We start from the raw sequence: 27781 nt of genomic DNA, 5'->3' as shown, positions 1-27781 counted from the left end.
TTATGCTTTATTTAGGTCCATTATACCGCCTGAAGGACTGTATCGGGTCACGGGGGATCATACTGTGTTGGGGTCACCATACTTTGCCAGGGGATTTGAGGTGGGGTACAGTAGGGTCATCATACTGTGTATGTGAAGGGTACTGTGGAAGACCTCACTAGTGCTTTTTGAGTGCAATGAAAAGTAAATCTAGGGCTTCAGTAGGAGTAAAATTACTTTGTAAAGGCTGCAAAGTGAAATATGCTCTTCTGTGACCAAGCCAAATTTTTTTTTTTTGGGAGGGAGGACAATTAGAACTTCTGCCATGGGACCCCTTGATTTGTATGTATTCACCTGTCCGCTTGTGCAGTCACTTTGTACATATAGTACTGTCACGATTCCTCCGCTCAGAGAATGATTGCTATGTTGTATTAGGGAAACTAGCTTGCTGAGCTGTTTGTGTCTTGATTGACAGCTTGGCTGTCCAATACTGTGATGTTCTTGCTGGGCTGTCTGTGCATTGATTGACAGCTCTGCAGTCCAATCTGTGATTAGGAGGTGCGGGACTTTCTGCAGGTGTTCAGTATTATGGTGATTGCCCAGCTATTTAACTGAGCTGTCTGCCCCTGATCCCTGCCAGACGTAGTTTGTGCTTCTTGGTGACTGTTAGCCTGATTCTGTTGCTCTGAGTTCTGATCTTCTGCTACCTGACCCTTTGGACCATGTTCTGATTATCCCTTTGTCTTGTCCTTCGGCTTTTCATCTGCTGTCTCTTGTTATTGACCCTGGACTGTGACCTGACATACGCCTTTGTCTTTTCCCTTGGTTATCTATGTACTCCCTTGGTATTGACCATGTAACATCTGACTCTTCTGCCTCACGGCCTGTCCGTGAGTGCTGACTAGCATTACAAGTACATTACTTATGTGACAAGTGGAAGCTGCATTAATGATTTAGAATCATCCTGCAACTAGAGGTGCTAAACTGGGTACAGGAGACAAGGAGTGGTTAGCACAGCCCCAGAGGATTGTGGGAAAGTTGCTGTTGTGGTAGTTGTAAAGTAGTGATGGGCAGTTCGGCTTTTTGGTGATCCAGCTCTCATGGCTCCGCTCACCAAAAAGAGCCGGATCTTTTTGGATCCTAAATGGATCCCTACTGCATACGTGTTCAGCCGTCCGAAACTCTGCCCACCTATTGCATAAACCCTGCCTACTTTCTAGGAACCAATTAAATTGCTGAGTGGGTGGAGTTTTGTTTGGGTGGGCGGAGTTACGTCTGCCGAACATCGGGATTTTATGCCCAGTGAGAGCCATTCAGGGATTTTAGTGGCTCTCACTGGGGTGCCGGCTCCCATCTTTCACAGCAGGGAGCTGGCTCTTTGTGTCGGATCATTCGTGAACGACACATCACTGTTGTAAAGTCCAGGACCTGTGTAGAGTCGGTGGCCGAGCTGGGGGGGTGGTCCCTCATCATACCGCGCAGAGATGAACAGAGACAAATAGAGGCCATTTTCGGGTACAACAGGTCCAAGTTTAATCGTGCTCTCGCCGTCCAACTGACGGCCCTCACATTACAACACAGTACCTCACTCATGGCCCTCCGTGTCCAGGGCCGCTTCACACACCGTGTTTTTCGCCTGGGACGTATATATACGTCCTGTCCCTTTTTCCTTGCTGACACACTGACAGCTTCCGACACTATGGCTGCCATAGGCCTAATCACCGACAGTCCTTTCACTGGTCAAACGTCGTCCTTAACACGGTATGCCTACTCTCTTTTACTCGCCTCTGTTGCGGTATTCCTGTCAGGACCACCCCCCCGACGTTCTCTCTCCTCAGTTCCCCTGGTTTGGATTCTCCTCACAGCGCACAGACTGTCGTAGTCCTCCTGTCACTGGAGCTCCCCCTGGGGACTGGAACTTTCTGGAACCCTCCCTCAGTATTTATAGCATTCCCAGTCCCCTGTCACTGTAACTCCGCCCCCCCATGACCAACGGTTTCTAAAGCCCTAAGCTGATGTCAAGTCCTTTGCTCACACTCCTCCCTGCCATCTAATGGTCAACCCAAGGTACTGCACGTCCACTACACTTTCCTAGCTGTTTCCCCATTGTAGTAACTGTCACCTGTCTAAACTGTGCAAACCTATCTTTCTCTATTCTGACAGGTCCGTCAGGTCACCTTCCCTACACCTGCATGAAGAAGCAATGTCAGAGAGAGTCTCCTGCTAGGCAGAACTTAGATAGGCTACCAAAACCAGTTCTTTCAAGGACGTGACTGCTGGAAGCATAGAGGCAGTCAGGACAGCCAAGAGCAATCATTGTAGCCTCAAGTTAAGAGTTTGGGAGAGAGCAGACAGCACCGGACTCATCGCCCCCCACCTCACTGCATGATGAAGGTATAGTGCTACTCTATATAAAAACATTGTGTGTGAAGAGAAATTGTCTGTAAACAGACATTCATATATGTTTGCTGGAAGCATTATAGAAAGAGAATTGCTTCTATGTGATGGAAAGAAGCCTGATTAACACTTTATAATCAATCTGTGTTTGGAACAGTGTTATAGCTGCTTCCCCAAAGGCTGTTACCTCACATCCACTATGAAATATTCTGGTTAATGGTCGCCCTGAGTAAAATTTCTTCAAGATTCCAGTTCCAAATAATTCATGTTCCTTTGTCCTGCCTCCATATGCTGAGTGGCAGACATGCAATGCTTATCCATTACTGATCCTGAGTTATATCTTGTATTATATTCCAAAGCTGCGCTCACTATTCTGCTGGTGAAGTCACTGTGTACATATATTACATTACTGATCCTGAGTTACATCCTGTATTATACTCCAGAGCTGCACTCACTATTCTGCTGGTGCAGTCACTGTGTACATACATTACATTACTGATCCTAAGTTACATCCTGTTTTACACTCCAGAGCTGCACTCACTATTCTGCTGGTGCAGTCACTGTGTACATATATTACATTACTGATCCTGAGTTACATCCTGTATTATACTCCAGAGCTGCACTCACTATTCTGCTGGTGCAGTCACTGTGTACATACATTACATTACTGATCCTAAGTTACATCCTGTTTTACACTCCAGAGCTGCACTCACTATTCTGTTGGTGCAGTCACTGTGTACATACATTACATTACTGATCCTGCACTGATCCTAAGTTACATCCTGTATTATACTCCAGAGCTGCACTCACTATTCTGTTGGTGCAGTCACTGTGTACATACATTACATTACTGATCCTGCACTGATCCTAAGTTACATCCTGTATTATACTCCAGAGCTGCACTCACTATTCTGCTGGTGCAGTCACTGTGTACATACATTACATTACTGATCCTAAGTTACATCCTGTTTTACGCTCCAGAGCTGCACTCACTATTCTGTTGGTGCAGTCACTGTGTACATACAGTGGGGCAAAAAAGTATTTAGTCAGTCAGCAATAGTGCAAGTTCCACCACTTAAAAAGATGAGAGGCGTCTGTAATTTACATCATAGGTAGACCTCAACTATGGGAGACAAACTGAGAAAAAAAAATCCAGAAAATCACATTGTCTGTTTTTTTTTCATTTTATTTGCATATTATGGTGGAAAATAAGTATTTGGTCAGAAACAAAATTTCATCTCAATACTTTGTGATATATCCTTTGTTGGCAATGACAGAGGTCAAACGTTTTCTGTAAGTCTTCACAAGGTTGCCACACACTGTTGTTGGTATGTTGGCCCATTCCTCCATGCAGATCTCCTCTAGAGCAGTGATGTTTTTGGCTTTTCGCTTGGCAACACAGACTTTCAACTCCCTCCAAAGGTTTTCTATAGGGTTGAGATCTGGAGACTGGCTAGGCCACTCCAGGACCTTGAAATGCTTCATACAAAGCCACTCCTTCGTTGCCCTGGTGGTGTGCTTTGGATCATTGTCATGTTGAAAGACCCAGCCACGTTTCATCTTCAATGCCCTTGCTGATGGAAGGAGGTTTGCACTCAAAATCTCACGAGACATGGCCCCATTCATTCTTTCGTGTACCCGGATCAGTCGTCCTGGCCCCTTTGCAGAGAAACAGCCCCAAAGCATGATGTTTCCACCACCATGCTTTACAGTAGGTATGGTGTTTGATGGATGCAACTCAGTATTCTTTTTCCTCCAAACACGACAAGTTGTGTTTCTACCAAACAGTTCCAGTTTGGTTTCATCAGACCATAGGACATTCTCCCAAAACTCCTCTGGATCATCCAAATGCTCTCTAGCAAACTTCAGACGGGCCCGGACATGTACAGGCTTAAGCAGTGGGACACGTCTGGCACTGCAGGATCTGAGTCCATGGTGGTGTAGTGTGTTACTTATAGTAGGCCTTGTTACATTGGTCCCAGCTCTCTGCAGTTCATTCACTAGGTCCCCCCGCATGGTTCTGGGATTTTTGCTCACCGTTCTTGTGATCATTCTGACCCCACGGGGTGGGATTTTGCGTGGAGCACCAGATCGAGGGAGATTATCAGTGGTCTTGTATGTCTTCCATTTTCTAATTATTGCTCCCACAGTTGATTTCTTCACTCCAAGCTGGTTGGCTATTGCAGATTCAGTCTTCCCAGCCTGGTGCAGGGCTACAATTTTGTTTCTGGTGTCCTTTGACAGCTCTTTGGTCTTCACCATAGTGGAGTTTGGAGTCAGACTGTTTGAGGGTGTGCACAGGTGTCTTTTTATACTGATAACAAGTTTAAACAGGTGCCATTACTACAGGTAATGAGTGGAGGAAAGAGGAGACTCTTAAAGAAGAAGTTACAGGTCTGTGAGAGCCAGAAATCTTGTTTGCTTGTTTCTGACCAAATACTTTTTTTCCACCATAATATGCAAATAAAATGAAAAAAAAAACAGACAATGTGATTTTCTGGATTTTTTTTTCTCAGTTTGTCTCCCATAGTTGAGGTCTACCTATGATGTAAATTACAGACGCCTCTCATCTTTTTAAGTGGTGGAACTTGCACTATTGCTGACTGACTAAATACTTTTTTGCCCCACTGTACATTATATTACTGATCCTGAGTTACATCCTGTATTATACTCCAGAGCTGCACTCACTATTCTGCTGGTGCAGTCACTGTGTACATACATTACATTATTGATCCTGAGTTACATCCTGTATTATACCCCAGAGCTGCACTCACTATTCTGCTGGTGAAGTCACTGTGTACATACATCACTGATCCTGAGTGACATTCTGTATCTGTATTATTCCTCAGAGCTGCACTCACTATTCTTTCAGTACTGATTCAGAGTTATAACCTGTTTGTGTCACCTTATCTCGCACTTTTATTGTAATTTTTGCTCTGTGTATACATGTTGTGCTGTTACTGCAGAATTTTTTGACTACAACAAATGTTACTGTTATAAACAAATTAAAGAGTTTTCAGCAGGGTCGGAAGGCTGGAGCCACATGGAGCGTTGTGGGAAGCTGCACATCTCCTATGCAACACCTCGAACCAATCAGTGTGATGACAGCCAGTGCCAAGAGGTTCAGGAGCAGAGAGACCTTTCTGCCTGGGAGCAATTATGGGCTTGTTCTGCTGGAAGGTATTTGAGTCCTGCTACAAGAGAGGCAGGGGGACCCGAGGCTTTTGAAGTGGTAAACTAAAGGCCAGGAGACATTCCATTACTTTTTGAGGATGCTGAGAAGGAAGTTCACCTGATGAGCAATTCAATAAAGGGAGGAGCAGTTCAGCTTCTCCACGAAGTGCTCCATGGCAGAGATACCCCTGCATATATTCTAGTCTTCAGGCTCGGACTGGCCCATAGGGTAATGGGGAATCCCCCGGTGGGCCTCAACCCCACTGTATGGGCAGTACTTGGCATAATTCACTTGATTCACTCTGTACATAAAAAAGCAGCATTCCATCATTCAGTAACCAAACTACCCAGTTTATAATTATACTAGCTGAAGAGCCCGGTGCTGCCCTGGCATAGTAACTGTGGTTAGTTATAGCAAATTATAATTATCCTCCATCCATAGGCCCGTGCCCATAAACCCATCATACATATTCTCCATCCCATAGTCCCGTGCCCATATACCCATCACACATCCTCCATCCCATCGGCCCATGCCCATATACCCATCATACATATCCACGATCCCATAGGCCCGTGCCCATATACCCATCATACAGGTCAGGTGAAAGGTGACCTCATCAGTAGAGTTGAGCGATACCGTCCGATACTTCAAAGTATCGTATCGGATGGTATCGGCCGATCTTTAAAAAAAGTATCGGTATCGCCGATTCCGATACCGGAAGTCCCATTCAAGTCTATGGGACTTCCGGTATCGGAATAAGAAAAACCCTTTCCTGCCCTTGTACAGCCTCTCTGGGGTCTGTACGGGCCTTTCGGGGGGCTGTGCCGGCCTGCCAGGGGGTCTGTGCAGGCTCCGGTGGTCTGTGCCGGCCTGCCGGTGGTCTGTGCAGGCTCCGGGGGGCTGTGCCGGCCTGCCGGGGGGCTGTGCCGGCCTGCCGGGGGGCTGTGCAGGCTCCGGGGGGCTGTGCCGGCCTGCCGGGGGGCTGTGCCGGCCTGCCGGGGGGCTGTGCCGGCCTGCCGGTGGTCTGTGCAGGCTCCGGGGGTCTGTGCAGGCATCGTCCGATGGGACTACAAGTCCCATCGGGCGATGCCTGCTACCATGACAGTGATTGACACATTAGCCAATGATGGGACTGTAGTAGTCCCATCATCCGGCTAATGTGTTAAATGTAAAAAAAAAAAAAAAAAAAAAAAAAATTACATGCTACATACATACAACATGCATACTACATACATGCTACATTCATACTACATACTACATACATGCTACATTCATACTACATAAATACTACATGCAACATACATACTACATATATACTACATGCATGCTACATACATACTGCATGCTACATACATACCACATATATACTACATACATACTACATGCATGCTACATGCATGCTACATGCTACATACATAACACATATATACTACATGCATGCTACATACATACTACATGCTACATACTACATGCATGCTACATACATACTACATGCTACATACTACATATATACTACATGCATGCTACATACATACTACATGCTACATACATACTACATATATACTACATGCATGCTACATACATACTACATGCTACATACTACATGCATGCTACATACATACTACATGCTACATACTACATATATACTACATGCATGCTACATACATACTACATGCTACATACATACTACATATATACTACATGCATGCTACATACATACTACATGCTACATACATACTACATATATACTACATGCATGCTACATACTACATGCTACATACATACTACATATATACTACATTCATACTACATATATACTACATACATACTACATACATACTACATGCATGCTACATACATACTACATGCATGCTACATACATACTACATGCATACCACATATATACTACATACATACAATACATTCATACAATACATACATAGACATACAGTACATATAACATAGAGTAACATACTTACCAATACTTGTCACATTGTTCCCCGAAGCCATTGTCTTTTCCGGGATAAATATTAACATAACAAACCACAAAAATACTCACCCACGATCCGAAGCAGTCCACGAGTGTGTCCCACGACGATCTTGGGTAGAGAACTGCAGCATCAGATGATGCTGCCGTTCTCTACGGGCTGCAGGAATCCAATGACGGAAGGTAGGTATCCTTCCGCACTGTATTCCTCCGCCACTTAAAAAAAAAAAAGTCCCTAGTCTCACTTTATGCCATTGCTGTGTGGGAAATTCCCACACAGCAATGGCATAAAGTGAGACTAGGGACTTTTTTTTTTTAAGTGGCGGAGGAATACAGTGCGGAAGGATACCTACCTTCCGTCATTGGATTCCTGCAGCCCGTAGAGAACGGCAGCATCATCTGATGCTGCAGTTCTCTACCCAAGATCGTCGTGGGACACACTCGTGGACTGCTTCGGATCGTGGGTGAGTATTTTTATGGTTTGTTATGTTAATATTTATCCCGGAAAAGACAATGGCTTCAGGGAACAATGTGACAAGTATTGGTAAGTATGTTACTCTATGTTATATGTACTGTATGTCTATGTATGTATTGTATGAATGTATTGTATGTATGTAGTATGTATGTAGTATGTATGTAGCATGCAGTATGTATGTAGCATGTATGTAGTATGTATGTAGTATATATGTAGTATGTATGTAGCATGTAGTATGTATGTAGCATGCATGTAGTATATATGTAGTATGTATGTAGTATGTATGTAGCATGCAGTATGTATGTAGCATGTATGTAGTATGTATGTAGTATATATGTAGTATGTATGTAGCATGCATGTAGTATGTATGTAGTATGTATGTAGCATGCAGTATGTATGTAGCATGTATGTAGTATGTATGTAGTATATATGTAGTATGTATGTAGCATGCATGTAGTATGTATGTAGCATGCATGTAGTATGTATGTAGTATTTTTTTTTTTTTTTTTTTTTTTTAACATTTAACACATTAGCCGGATGATGGGACTACTACTGTCCCATCATTGGCTAATGTGTCAATCACTGTCATGGTAGCAGGCATCGCCCGATGGGACTTGTAGTCCCATCGGACGATGCTTGCACAGACCCCCGGACATCAGCACAGCCCCCCGGCAGGCCGGCACAGCCCCCCGGCAGGCCGGTACAGACCCCCACAGGGTGCACAGACCACCGACAGGCCGGCACAGCCCCCCGGCAGGCCGGTACAGACCCCGGGCAGTCCACACAGCCCCCCGGCAGGCCGGCACAGCCCCCCGGCAGGCCGGCAGAGACCCCCGGAAGGCCCGAAATGACGGCGCATCATGATGCGCACACACCGCGCATCATGATGACGTCAGGCCGTCAATCAACTGAACTTCCGATTCCGATGCCGAATTCCGATATTGAAAAAATATCGGAAGTCGGTATCGGAATTCCGATACAGCAAGTATCGGCCGATACCCGATACTTGCGGTATCGGAATGCTCAACACTACTCATCAGGTAAAAGGTGGGCCCCCCACAGTCAATATTACAGGTGGGCCCCTAGCACCCCAGTCCGACACTGCTAGTCCTACATATGTATTTTCTGCAAGCATAGTCTGTAAAATAAAATGTGTCCCTTTAAGTGGAGCTCAGTGTGATTCTATAGAATGATGATGATAAAATGATACTATGTAACACTTGTGGCGCTCCAGCTCTACAGTCAGTGCTGCTTTGGTTTCCTCCAGAGTGTAGAGTGCGGTTTATTCTTCTCACTTCTGGGAAGGTTGCTGAAGTCTCCTATTCTCTGGTCTATAGATGTCATTTACAGATATGAGATATTATTACCCCTTGTCTCCCCACACCGGCTGCACGCCGCCTGCACTCTGCACGGCTCGGCAGGAAGCATATTTACACATTGTGAAAAGCTGTGAGGAAGTGACACCAACAACATCAGGCTCTGAGTGAAAAGACAAGCAAATTATGACCAAAAAAAAAATAGTTTTAGGTTTTATTTTTTTTTCCATTAAATGTAAAGACTTTTCTGCAGATATTGAAATGTAAATAATTTTCGTCTAGACAGGTGGAAGGAAGTTATTGCCCTTTCTTTATCGGTAAAAGATAAAATCAACCGTGATAGAACACTATGAGACGGAAAATTAGCAAAATGTAAATATTTGTTATACATTAATGAAAAGAAAAAAAAAGATTTGTGAAAGGTCAATGAATTCTATCCAAAAAGGGAAAAAGTGTGTCCCATAATATTCATAGCAGAATAATAGATGCAATACTATATTAAAGGGAACCTGTTATGATAGAGTCACCGTAGGAGGCAGACACAAAAATAGAAGCTACGTCCAGAAAACCAGAGAAGTTGGCAACTATCAGATTGCAGACCCCTGAACCTATCAACACAACTAGCAGTAGCCGTGGGGGGTTCCTACGGAGCCCTAGACCCCTCGATCACAGCCGGAAAGATAAATAGCCTAAAGACAGAAAAGGAAATCTAAACTGCCCCAAGCAGACCCCAAAGCAAAAGGCAGCCCCCCACATATAATGACGGTGAAGCAAGAAGAAAGAACACAACACAGACAGAAAGATAGACTGAGCAAAGACGGGTCCCAAGCTAACTATATAGGAAAGGACAGGAAGGCTGCTGTCTGCAATCTGTGAAAAACCCTATGAAAATAAGAGCCAACAGACTGACAGTGAAAAAGGCCCTGAAGACGCTAGGCTTCAAAAAGCTATGTCAGTACTCAGGAATATTCTGAAGACAGAGCAACCGGCAAAAGGAGATTCAGCTCACCCCAGCAGGGAATAGCAGAATCCAGAAAAGCAAGGCAAACAAAAACAAAACACAAATGCTAAAAGGCAAAGCAGAAAACTTAGCTTTAGAGGTGCAGGAATCAGACTGGTTTCCTAGAAGTCCACAGAGAAATCACCCGCAGGGCAGAAGGGCGTCGGCAGCCTTATATCCAGTCCGTGACTCCACTCAGCCAGTCATCATCATTAGACTCAGGTGCCTGATAATCAGGCTCACTACCTTCCTTCACCAGAATAGGGAGTTCACCAAACCTCAGTGACGAAGGGGAAAATGAACTCACAACAGGAACCTATCCAGTCTCACAAGCCTCCATATGACCCTATAACAATTTACAGCCATAATCCAGATGTTCAACCCTGTCCATTGACTCTCAATACTGCTTTTGAGATGTTCACAAAACAGCTTTTCTTGCAGGATATTCAATCTATTTCTGATGGGTCTCTGACTTCCACAGAACAGTCTGGCAGGGACCCCACTTGCTCAGGGGACCCCAGCCAGTGGAGTGCTGCTAATAGGGGCCTGAGAGTCAGGGGGGCCCGGTGCCAGCACCACCTCCACCCAGACCCCGTATCCACCTATATCAGCATCATAGATGCCAATACACTTGAAAGCAATAATAGAGGAGAGTTTTTCAGCTGATGCTCCCTCTCCCATCATTCCTGCTCTGCATCTGAAGAAGCCGGCGCAATAACGTCACTTTATCGCACACTACACTGCTGAGGAGATGCACTACAAACCGGAGCAGCAGAGGAATGGGGAAAGGTGAGTATTGTATTTTTTTTTTAATTACATTGTGGTGGCCATAACACTGGAGCAATATGTACTCTGTGAGGTCACATTGTACTCTGTCATGGACTATAGGCTGTGTATTATACAGTCTGTAATATATTGGGGCTGTATTATTCTGTATTTAGAACTATGGGGGTGCATTAAACTCTATGGAGGACTATGGGAAATGCATTATACTGTATGGAGGACTATGAGGAGGGCATTATACTGTATGGAGGACTATGGGGAGGGTATTATACTATGGGAAGTGCATTATACTATATGGAGGACTATGGGGAGGTCATTATACTGTGTGGAGGACTATGGGGAGTGTATTATACTATAAGGAGGACTATGGTGCACATTATCCTATATGGAAGACTATGGAGTATGCAATATGCTATATGGAGGACTATGGGTTATGCAATATGCTACATGGAGGACTATGGGGTGCATTATACTATGTGTAAGACTGTGGGGTGCATTATACTAAACAAGCAAAATGCTGCCTATTCATTAAGTGATTGGATTGTTTATGCCGGAAAAGAAATCATTGTTCTCAGCAGCACATCGCCAGGTGAAAACTGCAGATGTGCTGCTGATAACAGGATACTGTATGTGGACAGATTGATCTACTAGTGATCATTCTGTGCCTGTCATTCTTTTTTCAGCTGGTGTAAAAAGGTCGGGAAACAAGCATCAAACAACTTCAATATTGTTGTTTGCGCTCGTTTAACGGCCTGAACTCAGCACAGGTAAATATAATCTAAGTGTTTCTGGGTGATGGTGCACTATGTGAGCATTTGGGGCCCCATTTTGAACTTTTGACCAGAACCACACTTTGTCTAAAACTGATCCTGCCTGAGCATGTGCAGTGAAGCTGGGCGAACTGTCTCTGGCACATGCCCAGAAAAGCATGGTGGTGCCCTATCCAGCCCATTCGACAGCCACATCAGTACTAGAAGGGAAAACAGATGGATTCTCGAGAATTTGATTGCTGGAGAGATGGCATAAAGCGCTAAGTAAGTCAATCACGTCTAAGTGATGGCAAAAATATTGTTTTTCCAGACAAACTGGACAGTGTGGGACATCATTAGTGAGGTAATTGTAGAGGAACTGACGGGTTTAATCTAACTACCTCTCTCAATGTACAGTACAGATAGATTACAAGTAGCGTCCTTTCTTCCAGGCAAACAAGTTCATTACTTGCCCCTTGGCTGCTGCAATAATGGTATGGTGAACATCCATGGTAATTATGCTACTACTTTTCTATAGTCTTTACCTTTATATTATCAGTCATTCCTGTATCAGGTTGTCTTTAATAAACATTCTCTTGTCCCCAGAAGACCCCAACCCCGTCATCTGATTCCTTATCTATGTTCGCACCTTCCTATTTATCTTCATCATCTCTTGTGCACCGCAAGCAAATCAGATGTGGTGACTAATAATGGTAAATGTCATATCTTCTACTGAAAGAGCTGAAAACTGCAGAAACCAGGCTAAAAACCCCACACGATATCTAAACGCAGACTTGAACCCTCCAGATACCAGATGACTAGAGTTGAGCGATACCGTCCGATACTTCAAAGTATCGTATCGGATGGTATCGGCCGATCTTTAAAAAAAGTATCGGTATCGCCGATTCCGATACCGGAAGTCCCATTCAAGTCTATGGGACTTCCGGTATCGGAATAAGAAAAACCCTTTCCTGCCCTTGTACAGCCTCTCTGGGGTCTGTACGGGCCTTTCGGGGGGCTGTGCCGGCCTGCCAGGGGGTCTGTGCAGGCTCCGGTGGTCTGTGCCGGCCTGCCGGTGGTCTGTGCAGGCTCCGGGGGGCTGTGCCGGCCTGCCGGGGGGCTGTGCCGGCCTGCCGGGGGGCTGTGCCGGCCTGCCGGGGGGCTGTGCAGGCTCCGGGGGGCTGTGCCGGCCTGCCGGGGGGCTGTGCCGGCCTGCCGGGGGGCTGTGCCGGCCTGCCGGTGGTCTGTGCAGGCTCCGGGGGTCTGTGCAGGCATCGTCCGATGGGACTACAAGTCCCATCGGGCGATGCCTGCTACCATGACAGTGATTGACACATTAGCCAATGATGGGACAGTAGTAGTCCCATCATTCGGCTAATGTGTTAAATGTAAAAAAAAAAAAAAAAAATTACATGCTACATACATACAACATGCATACTACATACATGCTACATTCATACTACATACTACATACATGCTACATTCATACTACATAAATACTACATGCAACATACATACTACATATATACTACATGCATGCTACATACATACTGCATGCTACATACATACCACATATATACTACATACATACTACATGCATGCTACATGCATGCTACATGCTACATACATAACACATATATACTACATGCATGCTACATACATACTACATGCTACATACTACATGCATGCTACATACATACTACATGCTACATACTACATATATACTACATGCATGCTACATACATACTACATGCTACATACATACTACATATATACTACATGCATGCTACATACATACTACATGCTACATACTACATGCATGCTACATACATACTACATGCTACATACTACATATATACTACATGCATGCTACATACATACTACATGCTACATACATACTACATATATACTACATGCATGCTACATACATACTACATGCTACATACATACTACATATATACTACATGCATGCTACATACTACATGCTACATACATACTACATATATACTACATTCATACTACATACTACATATATACTACATACATACTACATACATACTACATGCATGCTACATACATACTACATGCATGCTACATACATACTACATGCATACCACATATATACTACATACATACAATACATTCATACAATACATACATAGACATACAGTACATATAACATAGAGTAACATACTTACCAATACTTGTCACATTGTTCCCCGAAGCCATTGTCTTTTCCGGGATAAATATTAACATAACAAACCACAAAAATACTCACCCACGATCCGAAGCAGTCCACGAGTGTGTCCCACGACGATCTTGGGTAGAGAACTGCAGCATCAGATGATGCTGCCGCTCTCTACGGGCTGCAGGAATCCAATGACGGAAGGTAGGTATCCTTCCGCACTGTATTCCTCCGCCACTTAAAAAAAAAAAAGTCCCTAGTCTCACTTTATGCCATTGCAGCAATGGCATAAAGTGAGACTAGGGACTTTTTTTTTTTAAGTGGCGGAGGAATACAGTGCGGAAGGATACCTACCTTCCGTCATTGGATTCCTGCAGCCCGTAGAGAACGGCAGCATCATCTGATGCTGCAGTTCTCTACCCAAGATCGTCGTGGGACACACTCGTGGACTGCTTCGGATCGTGGGTGAGTATTTTTATGGTTTGTTATGTTAATATTTATCCCGGAAAAGACAATGGCTTCGGGGAACAATGTGACAAGTATTGGTAAGTATGTTACTCTATGTTATATGTACTGTATGTCTATGTATGTATTGTATGAATGTATTGTATGTATGTAGTATGTATGTAGTATGTATGTAGCATGCAGTATGTATGTAGCATGTATGTAGTATGTATGTAGTATATATGTAGTATGTATGTAGCATGTAGTATGTATGTAGCATGCATGTAGTATATATGTAGTATGTATGTAGCATGCATGTAGTATGTATGTAGTATGTATGTAGTATGTATGTAGCATGCAGTATGTATGTAGCATGTATGTAGTATGTATGTAGTATATATGTAGTATGTATGTAGCATGTATGTAGCATGTATGTAGTATGTATGTAGCATGCAGTATGTATGTAGCATGTATGTAGTATGTATGTAGTATATATGTAGTATGTATGTAGCATGCATGTAGTATGTATGTAGTATGTATGTAGCATGCAGTATGTATGTAGCATGTATGTAGTATGTATGTAGTATATATGTAGTATGTATGTAGCATGCATGTAGTATGTATGTAGCATGCATGTAGTATGTATGTAGTATTTTTTTTTTTTTTTTTTTTTTTTTTTTAACATTTAACACATTAGCCGGATGATGGGACTACTACTGTCCCATCATTGGCTAATGTGTCAATCACTGTCATGGTAGCAGGCATCGCCCGATGGGACTTGTAGTCCCATCGGACGATGCTTGCACAGACCCCCGGACATCAGCACAGCCCCCCGGCAGGCCGGCACAGCCCCCCGGCAGGCCGGTACAGACCCCCACAGGGTGCACAGACCACCGGCAGGCCGGCACAGCCCCCCGGCAGGCCGGTACAGACCCCGGGCAGTCCACACAGCCCCCCGGCAGGCCGGCACAGCCCCCCGGCAGGCCGGCAGAGACCCCCGGAAGGCCCGAAATGACGGCGCATCATGATGCGCACACACCGCGCATCATGATGACGTCAGGCCGTCAATCAACTGAACTTCCGATTCCGATGCCGAATTCCGATATTGAAAAAATATCGGAAGTCGGTATCGGAATTCCGATACAGCAAGTATCGGCCGATACCCGATACTTGCGGTATCGGAATGCTCAACACTACAGATGACACAGGGAGGTGTGGTTTACATTTATTTTGGTGTCCTCTCTCTTTATTGTCCTCTCCTGGTTACATTGTTGATAGTTGTCTCCAGTAATCAGTGTTTTCTGACAGATTCACTACTTTACTTCTAGCTTCTTCCCATCCTCTTATCTCCTGTAATATTTGCTACATGTAGTCAAGGAATTGGTCACTGGACTTCTTTCTGCTGTACAGGAGACTGACTCCCAGGACCAAAGACTTGTGAGGTTTACAGTAAAACAGATTAATTCCCATTCAGCAGGACATAAGGAGAAAATGATATTTGGCAGAAAACAAGCACGCCAGGGGGAAAGGTGCTACAAGATGGCACATGAGGATTAAAATACACATCCTCAAGAACGTCATATTAGAGGTGTCTTTGTAGAGGTGTTATTTCAGGTACCTCCCCTGAAGACCCATTTCTGTGCCAATCCAAGTGGAAAGACATATTTGGTCACACTGGGATATTTTTTTGCGATAATTTAAAGGAGCCTCACAATCTATTGTGGTACATTTTTGTTATTATTTTTGCTTCTACTTTATAAAACTACAAAACAAAACATGCTTAAATATCTTATTAGAAGCTATGCAGAAATAACTGCAGGTCTAAAAAAAACCTCAACTCGCTGTGTTTGGAGGAAGAGAAATGCTACCTATGACCCAAAGAACACTGTCCCCACTGTCAAGCATGTAGGTGGAAACATTATGTTTTGGGGGTGTTTCTCTGCAAAGAGCACAGGACTACTTCACAACATCAATTGGAGATTGGATGAGCCATGTACCTTAAAATCCTGAGGGACAACCTCCTTTCCTCCACCAGGACATTAAAAATGGGTCATGGCTGGGTCTTCCAGCAAGACAATGACCCAAAGCATACAGCCAAGGCAACAAAGGAGTAGTTCAAAAAGAAGCACATAAAGGTCATGGAGTGGCCTAGCCAGTCTACAGATCTTAATCCCATAGAATACTTATGGAGGGTGATTAAGCTCTGAGCTGCCAAGCGACAGCCTCAAAATCTTAATGATTTAGAGATGATCTGCCAAGAGGAGTGGACCCAAATATCTCCTAACATGGGCGCAAATCCAAAAAATGCCTGACTGCTGTACTTGCCAAAAAAGGTTTTGCCACCAAGTATTAAGTCTTGTTTGCCAGAGGAATCAAATATTTATTTCTCAATGCAAAATGCAAATAAATTTGTATAATTTATATAATTTGATTATTTGGATTTTATTTTTGATATTCTATCTCTCAATGTTAAAATTAACCTATCCTTAAAATTATAGACTGTTTATGTTTTTGTCAGAGGGCAAACTTACAAAATCAGCAAGGGATCAAATAATTATTTCCTTCACTGTAAGTAATTATACACATGACGTAGGAGTGGTTCACAGGCACTGTTTTCTGTGTGGTAAAACATAACCCTGCCTGTTTTATCACAGTAGCAAGTGCTACTGCCGCATCTCCGGTCACCAGAACTCATCATAAATCAAGTCAGTAAGATAGGAGCTCCGGCTGCCACTGAGATCATACAGTATGCTACTAACATGATTTATGATGCACTAAGAGAGCTGAAGATGTGGCAGAAGCACTCTCTCCTGTGATAAAACAGGCAGGGTAATGTTTTACCTCACAGAAAGCAGCAGCTGAGACCTCCAGCTGTCCTGTCTGTAAATGCTTTTGTGATCATTCCCTGGACAGGAGCTGTGGTATGTGAGACCATGAACTAGAGCAGGTTTGCATGGCTGGTCACAGCCATTACATAATAGATAATAGATAGCAAGGGCACATTTATTACATTATTTAAGCACTGGAACATTTTTTAGCACATTTAATTGTGGAACTTATTGCACCAATATCAATTTATTAAAATCGACCTTATTTGTCAGACAACCCCTTTAAGATAATAGAGACTTCTAGGATTTCTGCAGCATTGTTGATGTGAAGGACGAACGTGAATGCATAGTCATCTTTCATAAATAATTTATAGGCTAGTTTCAGACAGATATCATGGGGGCACTATGGAGTTCTGTGATATCCAGCTAAGCAACACTGAAAAAGGGAGTGGCTTATCGGAAAAACCATTGCCTTAATATGCAGCACTGTGCACTAAAAATTTGCACCAAAATTGTAGTATAAAGTAATATGCTGTGGGTATGGAAAGTATTCAGACCCCTATAAATTTTTCACTCTTTGTTTCATTGCAGCCATTTGGTAAATTCAAAAAAGTTCATTTTTTTCTCATTAATGTATACTCTGTATTCAGACCATTTGCTCAGTATTGAGTAGAAGCACCCTTTTGAGCTAGTACAGCCATGAGTCTTCTTGGGAATGATGTGTGACACCCCAGAGTCCGGTTGTCACAGTGACATTGCCTCCCTCTAAGAGGTGAAGTCATGACCGGAGGCAGGAGGGGGGCCCCCATGCCAGGTAACACAGATTACATGACAATTCCTGCTGCAGGTCAGAAAGGGGAGCTTTCTTATGGGGTATAGCTGACCCCAGAGAGAATCGCTGATATAGAAAAAGGACGCCAGAGTCCTAGGCTGAATAGGAGCTGTATGCCCTGATCGCTGAATCTGGAAGTACAGGGGACTGCTAGTTCCTTGGCGACATTGAACACCTGAAGGCACGGCAGCAGATCAAGAGCCCGGGGCTGACAGTGGAAAGGACAGTACCTGTAATATAGGCTCACGCTGTCAGCCATATAGGTTAGAAACTATCACACAAGAGAGAGGGTCGCAGCTTAGTTACAAACAGCAGGGACCCGAGAATAAAGCGCAGAAGGAAGGTCCCAAACCCCACATGGTAGGGTGGATCCCCTGAATGCCTCCAGGCGAGCCGGACTCAATCCATCACCTGAATGTGCAACGACTTGCAAGTAAAAGGTAAAGAAAGCTGCACCTTTCTGTGTCCTTCTATTATTTCTTTGCACCCCAACATTCACCGCCATCTGAACAATTAATCAAATATATCTTTGCCCTGGGGCCCCCGCTCTACCCGTGGGGAGCTGAACCATTCTTTGCTGCGTCACCATCAGCCCCAGAGGACCAAAACCGCAGCGTCGGCCATTCATTGCCGAACACCACGGGTGGTGTCACACTTCAACATCACACAACTTTCCTCCGTTTTATTACTGGACACCCAGGGCCACGGATCGGGTCACTGCCACAGTGACATCCCCCATTGAAGTCAACGGGCCCAGTACCGAGTAACCTAAGGCCCTGCGTGGGGCCTTCAGTTTTTCACACCTGGATTTGGGGATCCTCTGCCATTCTTCCCTGCAGATCCTCTCCAGTCCTGTCGGGTTGCATGGTGAACGTTGGTGGACAGCCATTTTCAGGTCTCCCCAGAGCTGCTCAATTGGGTTTAGGTCAGGGCTCTGGCTGGGCCATTCAAGAATGGTCACAGAGTTGTTCTGAAGCCACTCCTTTGCTATTTTAGTTGTGTGCTTAGGCTCATTGTCTTGTTTGAAGGTGAACCTTTGGCCAAGCCTGAGGTCCAGAGCACTCTGGAAGAGGTTTCATTCAGGATATATCTGTACTTGGTGGCATTCATGTTTCCTTCAATGGCAACCAGTTGTCCTGTCACTGCAGCTGAAAAACACCCCCATAACATGATGCTGCCACCACCATGTTTCACTGTTGGGATTTTATTGGCAGGTGATGAGCAATGCCTGGTTTTCTCCACACATACCGCTTAGAATTATCAACAAAAAGTTCTATCTTCGTCTCATCAGACCAGAGAATCTTATTTCTCATAGTCTGGGAGTCCTTCATGTGTTTTTTAGCAAACTCTATGCCGGCTTTTATATGTCTTGCACGGAGGAGAGGCTTCCGTCGGGTCACTCTTACATAAAGGCCAGACAGGTGAAGGGCTGCAGTGATATTTGACTTTGAGGAACTTTCTTCCATCTCCTTACTGCATCTGTGGAGCTCCTTACTGCACTGTGAGCTGTGAGGTCTTATATAGACAGGTGTGTGCCTTTACAAATCAAGTCCTATCAGTTTAATTAAACAGCTAGACTCCAATGAAGGAGTAGAACCATCTCAAGGAGGATCACAAGGAAATGGACAGCATGTGACATAAATATGAGTGTCTGAGCAAAGGGTCTGAATACTTAAGTCCATGTGATATTTCGTTTTTCTATTTTAATAAATTTGCAAAAAGTTCCACATTTCTGTTTTTTTTTCCCGAAAAGACGGAGTGCGGAGTGTACATTAATGAGAATAAATTAACTTTTTTGAATTTACCAAATGGATGCAATGAAACAGAGTGAAAAATTAAAAAATTTAAAGGGGTCTGAATACTTTCCTATCCACTGTTTACCATGCTGTTTGCCACAGTTTCTGTTTTGGATAGTTGACTAAGTAACTCTTTAGTGGCTGCCTTCATTATTAAATGTACAGAAAATGTTTCTTTACTCTGTAACTAATGTGTCCTGTTCTGACTGCAGGTCATGTTGATGTGATGTCATCACTGCGGTTTTTTTGCCTCAATGTTCAGAAATCACTGTTAAAATTGCATTTTGGGGAAAAAAGAACTCAGTGTGAACAAAGCTGTAGTATAGAATTATACTCCAATCACATCAAGGCTCTGCTACCTGCTTAGTACCAGACTGCAGTATCTAATCCTGTAACTGTCAGCTAAACTCCTGCACTGTGCGCTACACTGCAGCAGAGCTGTGAATGCAGCTCCCGGTGGCTTCTGAACTGAAGTCAATTCTTTTCACAGTGACTTATTTTATCGGTTTCTTTTTCTCTTGTATTGTGATGGCCGTCATGATTTCTCATTAATAACAGGTAGCAACTTCATTCCAGAGAATAGGACAATTGCGGTTTTATAAGAGATCAGGGAGAAAAAATGTCGCCATAATGTTGTCTAGATCCCCGAGATAAGATTGGCCTGTGCATCCGGGGATTATACCGGGGTCTCAACCCTACACGTGGTATCAAGCTCTGCAATGGGGTATCCAAGCCAAGATCTGGGGGCTGCATATATTTTACATGTCTAAGCTGTGACCTTCTAAATATATTCATCTATGTACAGGTGACCCCTAGAATCTCAGCCTTGGGCACGGGGATAAAAGTGTAAATGATAATGTTTGATTACATTTTATTCACCTTTGTTTGAATGTAATTTGTAATAATTACAAAACGCAAAGTGACCTATGCATGCTGTCCGCCGAGAGGAGAGCGCAGCAGCTGAAACCCCCGGACCCTGACCGATATCAGGCTCACAGAGGAAACCACTCATCTTATGGGATCTCCACCCTGGCCCCAATACCAGTAGTGAAGAGGGTCTGAGACTGAGACCCACGATAAGACTAGATACACAGCTCATCAGATGGTATCACACATGATGAGATTAGATACACATTTAAGCAGATAGCATCAGTCAGAACAGTATTAGATGCACAGCTCAGCAGACAGTATTACACATGATAGGATTAGATACATTAGGTTACCAGTTCTCCTTTGTTGGAAATTACTTACAATAAAACTCCAGCACTTTGAGTTACACAGCGCTGTGCAGTCGCCAGATGACGGGCCTAATACACAACTCTGCTACATCTGTGCAGGTGGTACAAGCTTCTGCGCGTTGTGGACACATCACCCATACAGTACACACACATTATACTGCGTCCATGCTGCTTCCTACCTTCTTCTTCTGCGACGGGTCCTTGTCGGAGGCGTTGGACGGTTTCCGCCGTAACATCTCTGATTGATAGATACAATGTATCGATGTATCAGGACTGGAGGTCGCTGGCACTTGTGCACTTTGCTTTGGAAGGATATAAATCATGCAACACATTACAGGAAGCCGGGTCACATGACCTGCCCAAAAAGTTACTTCTCGCTCACAATGTCACCGCAGGCCGAGACCTGTAAATGAGGAAGGAAACCGCAGCAGCAATAAACGCCCCCAGAAGGGACTGCAGCACAAAGAAGAAAGCTCCTATACTGCAATATGGTGGGAATGTCACCCAAGAACCTGGACCCCAAACTGACAGCAGTGGACTGTGTGATAATGAGGGGCTGGGACCAGGTGTTTTGGTGCCTGAAATGAAGCCGATGGAGCCCCACCACCCCTCAAGCAAAGGAATATGTCAGAGTCTAAGTTTACAGGGCCCCTGGACAGGACTCCTTTCTGTTAACTGCACCTTTAACCCAATCCCACCTCTACCCTCCCTTATTCTCCCTTCTTTTGAAATCCACTCTGCCTGCATCTAATCTCCCTCCAACCTCCAAGTGACAGTCATATACGGACCTACGGGCCCGGTCACTGCCTACATTGATCAATTCTCCACCTGGCTTCTTCACTTTCTCTCTGATGACATTCCCACCATCATCATGGGTGACTTCCACATCTCTACTGATACCCTTCAGTCAGCAGCCTCCAAACTCCTGTCGCTCACTTCATCTTTTAGACTTACTCAGTGGTCCTCCTCAGCCACCCACACAGATGGACTTTCATTAGACCTGGTCTTCACCTGTCTCTGCTCTCTCTTCACAACCTCTCCTCTCCCTCTGGCCACCATCTACTCACATTCTCATCCCTGTCCTCCTCATCTGTCACCCATGTCCATCAACTAGCGCATCCCTGCAGAAACCTCGCACACCAAGACACCCACACACTCTGTGACTCTATTCTACCACTGGTGTCCATATCCTCACTCCACAACACAGACATTGCCACTGCTTTCTACAATGCCACTCTCGCATCAGTGATTGACGTGTTCGCCCCTCTCGCTCATGACAAAGTGCGACGTATCAGTAGACAACCCTGGCACAATAGCATTACTAAAGAGTTCCGGCAAGTGTCCAGGGTTTTGGAGCGGCATTGGAAGAAAACACATTCACAAAATTATTTCACTGCACTCAAACAAGGAACACTTGCTTTCAAATCTGCCCTCACCTGTGCTAAACAGGCCTACTTCACATCCCTCATATCCTCCTTATCCTACAACCCCAAACAGTTGTTCAACACTTTTAACTCCCTCTTGTGCCCTCCACTGCCCCCTCCGACCTCCCTCATCTCTGCTGAGGACTTTACTATGAACTTCAAAAATAAGATTGACCAAACAAGGCAAGTCTTTATTGTTCGACCACCACAACACCTTTGTATACCAGACCAATGCCCTTACCCCATAACCTCTCTCTCCAACAACAATGAAGAGCTTACTCGTCTCCTCTCCAGATTACACCTCTCCACTTGTGCTCTCAACCCTATCCCATCCCACCTCCTCCCTAACCTCATCACCACACTTATCCCATCCCACCTACTCCCCAACCTCACCACCACACTTATTCCTTCCCTAACCCATCTCTTCAGCCTATCACTAACTTCTGGCACCTTCCCTTCTGCTTTCAAACATGCCAGAATCACGCCTATCCGTAAAAAGCCATCCCTCGACCCAACCGCCATGTCCAGCTATTGCCCCATATTGCTGCTCCTATTAGCTTCCAAGCTCCTTGAGCATCACGTCCACGCTGAACTTTCCTCCCACCTCTCATCTAATTCGCTCTTTGACAACCTACAATCCGTCTTTCATCCCTACCATTCCAATGAAAGTGCCCTGACCAAAATTACCATAGCCAAAGCTAACAGACAATTCTCTATACTCCTCCTTCTAGACCCGTCCTCTGCCCTTGACACAGTTGACCACTGCCTCCTACAACAGAGCCTCTCTTCCTTCAGTGTCAAAGACATTGCCCTATCCTGGATCTCCTCATACTTTACCAACCGCACATTCAGCGTCTCCCACTCCCACACTACCTCCTCATCCTGCCATCTCTGTGTCGCTGTCGCCCAAGGCTCTGACCTAGGACCTCTTCTCTTCTCAATCTATACTCTTGGTCTGGGACAACTCATAAAGTCCCATGGCTTCCAGTACCACCTATACGCTGATGACTCTCACATCTACCTCTCTGGCCCAGACGTCTCCTCTCTGCTGTCCAGAATCTTGGAGTGTCTATCAGCCATATCCTCCTCCTTCTCCTCTCGCTTCCTCAAGCTCAATGTGGACACATCTGAACTCATCATCTTTACTCCATCTCATGTATCTTCCCTACCTGATCTATCTATCACAATAAATGACATCACACTTTCCCCTGTACCGGCAGTCCGCTGCCTCAGAGTAACCCTTGATTCTGCCCTGTTCTTCACACCACACATCCAAGCTCTCGCCACCTCCTGTCGCCTCCAGCTCAAAAATATTTCCAGAATCCGTCCTTTCCTCAACCCTCAATCTACTAAAATGCTTGTGCATGCCCTAATCATCTCCTGCCTCGATTACTGCAACATCCTCCTCTGTGGCCTCCCTGATAACACTCTTGCATCTCTCCAGTTCATCCTTATCTCTGCTGCCTGACTAGTTAATTTCACTCTTCATTACTCCTCCGCTTCTTCCCAATACAAATCTCTTCACTGGCTCCCATTCCTTTAGCGTACCCAATTCACACTACTAACACTGACCTACAAAGCTGTCCATAACATTTCTCCTCCATATATCTCTGAACTAATCTCCGGAAATCTTCCCTCAGGTAATCTCCAGTCCTCCCAAGATCTCCTTCACTCCTCCACACTTGTACGTTCCTCACCCAATCGCCTCCAAGACTTCTCTTGAATATCCCCCATCCCCTGGAATTCTTTGCCTCAACATGTCCGATTATCCACCATATTCGGCTTTTTCGACTGGAACTTGAAAACCCATCACTTCAATACAGTTACAACCTGCAGTGACCCCGCTGCCACCTTACCATCACCGGAGCTACCACCTCACCACCACCGGAGCTGCTGCAACCCCCCAACCTACTGTCTTCTTCCCCATCATCCTATAGACTGTAAGCCCACGGGGGGGGCCGGGTCCTCTCCCTTCTGTATCCATCTGTTATTGTCGGATTGTATCTTATATCTGTATTTTGTATGTAACCCCTTCTCATGTACAGACCATGGAATCAGTAGTGATATATAAATAATAATAATACCTCACTGGCTGCTTGTCAGTTCTCAGGAGCTGACTTTTCCATATATTTCTATGGAGTGTGGAGGAGGCTGGCCTCATGGGATGCCTTCCTGTGGAGTCCACTGCAGCTACTAATATATTCACTAATGCAATATTTTTATGCACAAACAATAAAGCACAGACCACATGTGATTCTTCACCAGTATTTATTATGTAAGACGTCCTGAGTAGTCCCTCCCATTCATACCACGAGGTGCGATGTACAAGGTGCCCCTTGCCTCGCTGCAGAGATCACAGGCTGATGAATGTCTGCACCCCTTTAGTGTTTATTAATAGTGACGGTCACATGATGCCAGTGCACGGGATGGCGGCATTATCTCACACTGTGGTCACCTGTATGCACAGGCTGGTGATGGAGCTTACAATGAGGATGCCAATGGAGGCTGCGATGGCGGCTCCATGTGACAGGGGCTTAGTGTTTGCCTCCAGCCATCTGAATGCCTCGTGACGCTCTTGTTTTTGTAATACGGGTCCTAGAATTCTTCGGATCTTCTCATAATGTTTGTCTACATGTTGAATCTACAGAAGAAAACAAAATGTGTGATGTGGACTTCTCTATCACTAATGCCCTCACCATATGAGCAGTGTCCCAAACCAGGGGCGGACAAATCATCGGTGCAATCTGTGTGACCGCCCAGGGGCCTGAGAGGTCAGGGGACCACATCCACCTCCAAACCAGGGGCAGACAAATCATCGGTGCAATCTGTGTGACCGCCCAGGGGCCTGAGAGGTCAGGGGACCACATCCACCTCCAAACCAGGGGCGGACAAATCATCAGTGCAATCTGTGTGACCGCCCAGGGGCCTGAGAGGTCAGGGGACCACATCCACCTCCAAACCAGGGGCAGACATATCATTGGTGCAATCTGGGTGACTACACAGGGGCCTGAGAGGTCAGGGGGCCACATCCACCTCCAACGCAGGGGCACTTATCTGTTTGTGTCCACCCATGCCCCAAACACTGCCTTTAACTATAGGACCTCAGATCATAATGGTATTATCCCTGCCTTAATCGAGCCCTCAAACTATCTGATCACTGCGCCCAATGGTATAATCAGTGCTGCAAACATTGCTTTTAACTGTCTGGGTATTTCTGCTAATGGTATAATTACTGTCATGTACATTGCCTTTAAATGTCACCTCTCAATGATATGATCAATACCCCCAAATTTCATTTAACTATGCGAGCACAGCCCCTCAGGGTATAAATCAGTGACCCTTACAGTGCCTTTACCCATCTGCCTGATGCCCACAGTGCTGTGATCTGTGCCCAAGCACTACAGTCCCTGCTTCAGTCATGTGAACACTGCCATAATGGTGGAGTAGGACCAACACTATTATCACTGCCTCAGACTACTGCCACATGCACCAGTCCATGCCCCAGTTATCAGCACTCCAGACCAATGCCCACTGACTAATGCTCTCCACCATCTGGCCCAAGCCCATGTGGTATAATTAACTCTTCCAACACTACAACCAGTTTGCCACCAGTCTTATAATTGTCCCAGTGGTGAATCTATGGATCTACATGGGGGATCAGTGATCACAAGGCTGTGACTGATGCAGCCACATGGGATCACTGACCAAGATCTCATCTGGGCGAGAAACACATGGGAATGACACCGGGACTCGGCAGCGCCCTCTGCCAGGAATCAATGGTGTCCGCAGGGTGCTGTGCCAGGAATCCTGCTCTTATATCGGTTGTGTTCACTACTCACCTGCACATCGGTCATTATGCTCGTGTCAATCAACTTTCTGTCGTATGGGACTAAGGTCACAGTCTCAAATGTGAGATACTTCTCCCCTCCAAAAATGTTCTGTAGCCAGAGAGAAAGAAGGAGGTAATGAGAAGGGGAGAAGTGAGACAACATAAAGGGTTAATCATCCTTCTACAATCCAGTGTTACTATGTAACAAAGTGTATCATAAACACTGGAGAAATGGTAAACACAAAGTTATCCTCATCTCTACAAAATGGAGTAAACAATCTGCCCTCTAGTGGCGATGGTCACATACGACAAGCAGGAGAAATACCAGTCTAGATGCCAGTTCACACATTATACATAGCCCCAAAAGTGTCCTGCAGGAGAAATACCAGTCTAGATGCCAGTTCACACATTATACATAGCCCCAAAAGTGTCCTGCATGGAACATGTCCTCCCTCTGTGCACATAGATTTCTGCTAGACACTATGAATGCCTCTAACATAGAAATGACGATTTGTTTTTGTCCACTGGGATTAGGGACTGTCAACCAAGGTTAAGATAGGGGGAAATACTCCATGTACAGCACTACGGAGCAGGTTGGTGCTATATGAAAACTGAGATTGGAAATAACATCTGTTCTCTCACTTTCTAGTTCACACTTGCTCCATATTCTGTGAGGTCGATAATTACATTTCCCACCACTTTCTCGCTGTGTCTAGGGCAGCCAGCAAGGGCATTACTGCCCTTACTGACATATTGAGCCTAATGAGCAGAGAGGGGCTCCCGCCGCTCCCTAAGTTGTGCTCACTGGGCCTATCAGAAGGATCCTGCCGCTTCACTATCTGACCGCACATCCTCCGACGCACGATCAGTTAAAATCTTTTGCCGTACAGGAGGTTCTACCCACACGGCAACAGTTAACAGCCGTCAGCCAATCATAGGCCGGCAGCTGACGTCAGCGTGCAAGTCGTCAACGTATGATGTCACTGTCATGCGCTGGTGTGGGGAGGAGGACTCCCAGACAATGAATGGGCAGGTACCCAGCGGACCGCCTTCAGGGTTCCTGAGGGAACGATACTGGGAGGACAGTAAAAGGAAAGACTTGACTGAAGTTGTCAGGGAAACAGGGGGCGGGGCAAGCTTAAAGGGAGGAGGGGGCGCGCTGAAGTGGCAGTTGACAGAGAGCCGGACAACAAACAGGGAGCCGTGTGAGACAGAGAGAACCGAGGGAGCGGACGGTGTGTTGTGGAGAGACCGACAGTGGCCTGTGAAAGGAAAACTGCGAACTCACCGACACGTGAGACTTGAGAGCCGTTCACCGGCGGCCGCTCCCCTCATACGGTCGCA

The 27781-nt window shown here is 45.2% G+C and overlaps 2 protein-coding genes across 2 annotated transcripts in view; both read right to left on the bottom strand.

The window, feature by feature from the left end:
* Nucleotides 1-21657, bottom strand: part of SASH3 (SAM and SH3 domain containing 3) — a 78251-nt gene extending 56594 nt beyond the window's left edge. Inside the window, exon 1 of the mRNA XM_073589863.1 lies at nucleotides 21364-21657. Coding sequence (XP_073445964.1) covers nucleotides 21364-21516 — 153 coding nt within the window. The 5' untranslated portion in view covers nucleotides 21517-21657. The remainder of the gene's footprint in view (nucleotides 1-21363) is intronic.
* A 3202-nt stretch (nucleotides 21658-24859) lies between these two features.
* XPNPEP2 (X-prolyl aminopeptidase 2) overlaps nucleotides 24860-27781 on the bottom strand; it is a 92001-nt gene continuing 89079 nt past the window's right edge. The window contains exons 21-22 of the mRNA XM_073589861.1: nucleotides 26448-26546; nucleotides 24860-25249 (exon numbers count right to left, since the gene is read on the bottom strand). Coding sequence (XP_073445962.1) covers nucleotides 25049-25249; nucleotides 26448-26546 — 300 coding nt within the window. The 3' untranslated portion in view covers nucleotides 24860-25048. The remainder of the gene's footprint in view (nucleotides 25250-26447; nucleotides 26547-27781) is intronic.

Source organism: Dendrobates tinctorius, unplaced genomic scaffold (assembly GCF_039654945.1).
Source record: "Dendrobates tinctorius isolate UK_male_01 unplaced genomic scaffold, ASM3965494v1 ptg000114l, whole genome shotgun sequence".
NCBI lineage: Eukaryota > Metazoa > Chordata > Amphibia > Anura > Dendrobatidae > Dendrobates > Dendrobates tinctorius.
Note: the sequence above shows the minus strand (reverse complement) of the source record. Positions and strands in the feature narration are given on the sequence as shown.